The 6,716-nt window shown below is 44.6% G+C and overlaps 1 protein-coding gene across 1 annotated transcript; it reads right to left on the bottom strand.

The window, feature by feature from the left end:
- Positions 1-4,733: 4,733 nt before the first annotated feature.
- On the bottom strand, positions 4,734-5,948 carry LOC310856585 (inositol polyphosphate multikinase-like; the record flags this gene model as incomplete). The annotated part of the gene is made up of 1 exon (XM_083762057.1): positions 4,734-5,948. The coding sequence occupies one exon, from the start codon at positions 5,946-5,948 to the stop codon at positions 4,734-4,736; it is 1,215 nt and encodes a 404-aa protein (XP_083618183.1).
- Between the last annotated feature and the right edge of the window lie 768 nt (positions 5,949-6,716).

Here is a 6,716-nt window from a genome sequence, read left to right as displayed (position 1 = left end):
AGAAACGCCCCTATATAACTTTCTGTGTTGGAATTTAGGAAGGAAGTGTTTTAGTGAACTACTGATGTGTAAATAATATCTATTTATTTATGATGTTGTACGGAATAGTGAGTTGGTGTGTAGACCAGGGGTATTCAAATGGCGGCCCGCGGGCCACATGTGGCCCGCGGAGCGCCCCCTTGTGGCCCCTGGAAGAATTTTGAAAAAAAAAAAAAAAAAACTTTTTTTTTTTTTTTTTTTTGAGAATAATCAGAGGGATAATAAAAGTTACAGGTATGGTGTGTGCGATATTAATTGTGAGATTACCATAATGACGGTAATCATTAAAGGACCACTTTTCAACCTATCTTCATATAGGCCTATAAGTCCTCACTAATAATCATGATAAAATGACACGTTTTTTTCTACTCGGTCTGTGTCACATAGGAGGGCTGTGGGCAGTTCAGAAACCCACCCAACAGTGACATCAATGGAGAATCCAAGCTAATATAAACTGCAGGCTTTCTAGTCCTGAAAAGTTGCAATGCGAAAATGGAAGCCATCATTCTCACAATAATAAACCCTGTTCCAGGTCCATTTGGTTCCATTTGTACACTCTCAGAGTTACAGACCCATAAGGGTATACCTGTATAGACATATTATCCTGCTTATTACTGTGCGGAAATATACATAAATCTTCGTGTTTGAGCACAAAAAGCATTTTGAGAACCCACAAATTTCCGCGCTTCGCGCGCACACTGTGCGGCCCCCCACACACAATCATTCTACAGTTGTGGCCCCCGGCCTAATCTAATTGAATACCCCTGGTGTAGACCCAGGTGATTATTGTATGGATTATTGTACTTGATGCAGCTCAACAGTAACAAACGCATTTTTTTTACTGGAATTTCCAGTGTCCAGCATTTCCAGCATTTCAAATGTTAATTCCCAAAAATATGGTAGGCCTATAACGGTATGGAATAAAGGCTAGGCTGCATTGCACTTTTATTAGAACAAAACATTTTAAGTTGAATTTGGATTGTAAATATTAAATACATGCCTAAATGAAATGCTTCCAGGAAATGCAACACAAGGAGAATCCTTCCCAAATATACCACAGACTGTAAACAACGACTTTAAGTTAACTCTACTAGACTAGTATCCAACAGTCTGGCACTACATGCAGAACTAGGCATAGTGCACCATCTAGTGGACAATCGTGGCAAGTGTCAGTTGCCAAGCATAAGATTCAAAGGTACATTTATTGTGCTGTAAACAATCAGTCTTAGTGATTTCTTTCTGGTTTTATTAGCAGTTTTTGTATTGACCTGTACCGTACCTGCCTTGGACTGAAGTAGGCCTACACGGTACCCATTCTGCAATCTGTTAATAGCGTTTTCAATCAATCAATCAATCAATCAATCAATCAATCAATCAATCAATCAATCAATCAATCAATCAATCAATCTTTTCTGCTTTTCTCAACTAGCTCTCATCCAAGAAACACTGTTCCCCTGCTGCCCCATTACTAAATGTAGTGGTGGAAAAAGTAGGCCTACTCAATTGTTTTACTCAAGTAAAAGTATCAATACTGCCGTGTAGAACTACTCTGTGACAAGCAAAAGTCCGGAATTCCAAATGTAGCCTACTTGAGTAACATTACAAAAGTATTGGCATCAAAAAGTACTTAAAGTACCAAAAGTAGAAAGTACCCACTATGCAGAATGTCTCAGTTTTCAATTGGGGGGGGCTATAAATAAGCAATACCATGATACCAGGTTCCAAGTGGTGACGGTCGCCATGATAAATGATCGAGAGCTGGTAACCAAAATGACCCTTATAGATCTTTAACTCTTGAGAGCGTAACATGAATTTGCTTTCATTTTACGCTCTCAAGAGTTACAATTGGTATTTTGATCAACGTTTCAAAGCCCAAGGACAACAAAATATATATCAAGTATTGGGTCTGAGAGGCTAATACATCTCATCAAATGGTTGTCCACTCCATGGCTCAAATGCAGAATAACTGGACCTTGACATGAAAAAGAGATATAGTGCTATGTGAAGGTACAGTCTCGACAGGGGTTATAAATATGTCTGTACACTGTCTGCGGCAAAGACTTGGTCTTGTCCATGGCAATTGTTTGATTTTCTTTTTTACACAGCATTATGTTTTTACTTTGATCAAGACTCCATGCAGGTTTTCTTCAGAATATGCATGACTGTACAAATGGTTTGTTCATGCTCAGAGTTCAACATATGGTACAAAATTCTAAATCACACTCATGTGAAGTGAGGGGCGCACACTGTATTTATTTATCCGCCATATTGCTTCTTATGTCGTCATTTACTGCCCTAAACAAACATTAAAGTCCATAGACTTGGCTGGCTCTAAAAGGGCTCTCTCTAAAGTGACCTAAACAAAAAATGTTAATGTCCTCAAAGACAATTGAGGACACAACCCTTAACAAAATGGTGGGAATTTGAAGATAAAGCCATTAAATTAGGTTTCCAACCTAAACTGTCAGGGACACATGATGCACGGTTAAATGCAACACAACGAGTACTATAGACGAATAACAGTTTAAGTCCAAATTTTATTTTGACGCCTCCACGAAAAGGCCTTGTTGTCCATTATTATGGATAATTAGTGTGGACTTAAACCGTTATTCGTCTATATCTCTTTATTGTGCTCTTATCTCCTATGGCTGCTCCTGCAGCCTGAGCCTGAGGAGGAATGAGGAGAGAGTAGAGAGCATGAGGAGAGCAGGTCTTTTATAGTGTTACTTTGAGGAGACACTGGCCAGGTGTCTCCACTTCCTCTGATTAACTCTGGCTCCACCCTCCAAACCAGCACTGCAATGGAAACTGGTTAGTAATCAATCAATCATACACAGAACCCATGACAAAAGGGGGGTCGTCACACCATAGACTTGGCTGGCGAACGATTTACGTCATCAGTGCTCTAAACAAACATTATAAATCCCTTGGCCGGCTGCCATATGACTTACCGTAATCTTCAAAATCCATGCATTGGAGGGGCTAGTGCCACTCAAAACCCCCCAGCAAGCACGGTCATGACCTGGACGAATTAGTGACGTGACGTCTCTATTGGGGCCAAATCAAGTCAAACCAAGACTAGTCAGATCTGGCCCAGAACATCACCTGATTTCAAGAAACATATTTCTGCCCACTAAGACAGACATCCCTGGATGAATCAGAGAGAGTCCGATCGAGGTCAGATCAACTTAAGTCATTTCATAACTGGTCAGATCTGGTCCAGAATAAGCTATATTATTATAACTGGTGGAGACGTCCTTGGAAATGACGTAAAGATCATCCCCATATGGGCTGTGATCTCTCCTATAGTCCCGAACGTCACCGGAGGACATCATCGTAACGTCATCATGTCTGGGACAGGCAATTGGGCCTATGGACTTTTGTTTTCTTCTTTTTTTGAGGGGCGCTAGCCCCTCCTATATTCAGCTTTTCCGTCCCGTCACGTCTCACATTTGCCATTGACAATGAAAGAAGAATGTATGTCATATGTAGGCTAGAGTCTAGCCTAAACATATGACTAGAAATGCAATTAAATGGGGGTCCGTAGACTCTACGGACCCCCATTTAATTGCATTTCTATCTCTGGGACCCCCAATTTATATTGTAAAAGTATACAAATGTACACAAATGTACATTTGTACACTCTGAATTACAGAACCATAAGGGTCCATATTTGGTTCCAAACTATCATTTAGCTCTGGGGACCCATACAAGTGCAGAGACAGTGTAATGCAGCGTAGTAAACTAGGATCACAGGTAAACCAAGATCCTAGCATCAGTCTAAACAGTATACTAGTATCAAAATAATTATCTGCATTGATATCATCATCAAACAATTCACCAAAAGACACACACATACGTGAAGAAAGAAGGCCTATAAGTAACAAAATCACACTTGTATGAAGTAGCCAAATGACGTCATAAGTGGGGGCCTGCTGTCCTGGTCGTCATGCGGCCGGACTGAAGCCTACATTTGGAGTCATACATTATAGATAAGTCATAGATGACTGACGTCATAGATGGTAGATCACAGGCTGTCCTATGGTTGTTCCTAAACACAAAGACATATTAAACCATTCAGGAGTCAGGACGGGAACGCCTTTTGGTGTTTAAAATTATGTTATTCTTTAGCTATTGTAAAATCACAACCGTGTGAAGTGAGGGGCGCTCTTATGATTATACATCATCATACATCATCTCATGAACAAGTGAAAATATGATGTAAACTGGTTGGTTAGATTTACGTCATATTACGTATTTGGTGGACATTTGACCTAATTTCTCCTTTCATTGTCAATGGCAAATATTGAGACGTGTGGGGACAAAAAGCTGTATAGGAAAATAGAAGATGGAAGACATTGTAGAATTGTCCTCAGGTCTAAACGGCTTAATAAAGAGAGGAATCAGGGTGAGGAGACGACGAGAGCAAGGGACACATTTGAGAGCCGACAGCGAATTATGATTTATTAGTCTTTTGAATAACACACCATTTAGTTTTAGTAATCTGAAATTGTCTTAGTTTGACTAAATCAAAAATCTTATAGTCTTTTGGGGCCCTATTTTCAGATTTTGTCTTAGTCTTTTGAACACACCCATATAGTTTTAGTCCTATTTAGTCATCTTAAATGGTTTAGTCTGTTTAAAACTATCGGCCTATTTAGTGTTTTAGTCTCAGTCGACAAAAACGAGGACACCTAGGAGGACTTGTGCAGAATCTGCTCCAGCACCGCCAGCAGGTGTTGCAGGCCATAGATGTAGCCATGGTCGTGGCTATTGCTCGGGAACACGTGCGCAAAGTCAATCATCCGGACCTCCACCTCCTCCTCCTTTGTTTGTTTGCCCTTGTCCCTCCTTGTTGCAAGTCTCTCCGTCTCCCCTATGCCCTGCACGCTCCGTCCCTCCTGTGGGGATCGGACGCCGCTTTCGTTCGGCCGTGACCGTCTCCCGGCCACGTGTTTCCGGGGCGAGTCGTCTTCCTCGCTCGACGCCGCGACCAGTGGGACGGCGACCCGGACGTCGGCCTCTGGCGGGGCAGGGCCGATCGAGGGGACGCTGGGAAGAGAAGACAGTGACGAAGACAGAGACGGGGAGGAGGAGGGGAGGAGGCCCTCGTAGACGAAGAGCAGGGAGCTAGAGTAGAAGACGAGCTGCCGCTGGGACTCGAACCAGCGGAGGACGCGGCGCACCCTGCCGACGCTGGCCGACACGACGTCCTTCCGCAGGCCCGCGCCGTTGCGGAAGAACCTGGAGAGCCCGTCTCCCAACGTGTCTTTGACCAGTCCCATTCCGTACCGTTTGTCGTAGGAGTCGAAGGTGTCGCCGGACGCCTCATACACCCTCATTCCCAGAACCCGGAACCCTATTTCTTCCATCAGGGGGTATTTTCGGATCTGTCGCTCTCGTTTCTCCCGCGAGTCGAACGGGTCGTAGCTTCGCTGGCCCAGCTTGACGTCCATGACGCACGGCTTGACGAAGCGACGCGTGACGTCCTCCAGCTTCAGGTACAGCTCCCCGGCGGCGGGACCGCCGGGAGACGACGACCAGGTGCCGTGGTATCCGGGCAGGTGACTTCGGAGCTCCAGCAGACGCGGGTCGCGGCAGTCCGCCGCGTACACCGTGTCGTAAAAGCGCATCTCTCGCGGGCCTCTCGGTGGCGGTTGAAGCTGTTTCAGAACAGCGCCGTCCGGATGCTGGAGAATACCCGTTTTATGCACCCCGAATCTGTGACCTGCCACCTGATGAGGCAGTGGGACACAGCCGTTCGCGTGAGGAGGAGGAAGAGGAGGAGGCAACGGTTGGCCGCGGGGCTCCGCGAGGAGAGCAGTGGCTCCGGGCTGACCCCCACTGCCGTCGGGCCGGTGGGGGTCAGGTCCCGTCTTCTCGGTCCCCTGCAGAGAGAACTGCTGCATCACTCGACGCCGACAACATTCGCACAGACGAGCTCGGCACACATTTTACGAGCCCCAAAGAAATAAAACAAAATTTTGATAATTGCGGATTTATATATTCACACATTTTCCTATACGTCACAGGTGAAGATAGCAGCCCTCTGCACACTGTGGTGTTGGTGTTAATACAAATTACACCTGTGTGAAATGAGCGGCGCTCTTGTCATCAGTAATTCCGCATATTTAGCAGAATCATCAGATCTTATCATCATACATCATCATCATGCATCATCCCATACTGGCCAATCAGAATGCCTGTTGCCTGTGATTGGTTAGCTGATTTGCTCGCTTACATATGACGTACATTTTCCCTTCAGTGTCAATAGCGTTTAATGTTTTGATGTTTAATTTACGTCATAAAAAGCGGACATCCGACGTCATTTCTCCGTTCACCGTCAACGGGCAAAACGTGAGACGGACAGGGACAAAATCTAGCTGACATTTGACCGGAATTCTCTTACTGTGGTCAATGGCAAATCTTGAGACGTGTAGGGACAAAAGCTGTTTATGGAATTTCGAAAATTCACAATGATGACGTCTGATGACGTCAACAACATGATGTCACGGACATTCCATGCTCAGACAGACAGACAGACAGACAGACAGACAGACAGACAGACAGACAGACAGACAGACAGACAGACAGACAGACAGACAGACAGACAGACAGACAGACAGACTAACCGTCTGGGCACAGCTGCAGACAGAAGAAGCTGCGTTTTATGTAAT

Source organism: Protomyctophum parallelum, assembly GCF_964188405.1.
Source record: "Protomyctophum parallelum genome assembly, chromosome: 3".
In the NCBI taxonomy this organism is placed as follows: Eukaryota; Metazoa; Chordata; class Actinopteri; order Myctophiformes; family Myctophidae; genus Protomyctophum; species Protomyctophum parallelum.
The sequence above is the reverse complement of the archived record's forward strand: the minus strand, read 5'-3'. Positions and strand labels throughout refer to the sequence as shown.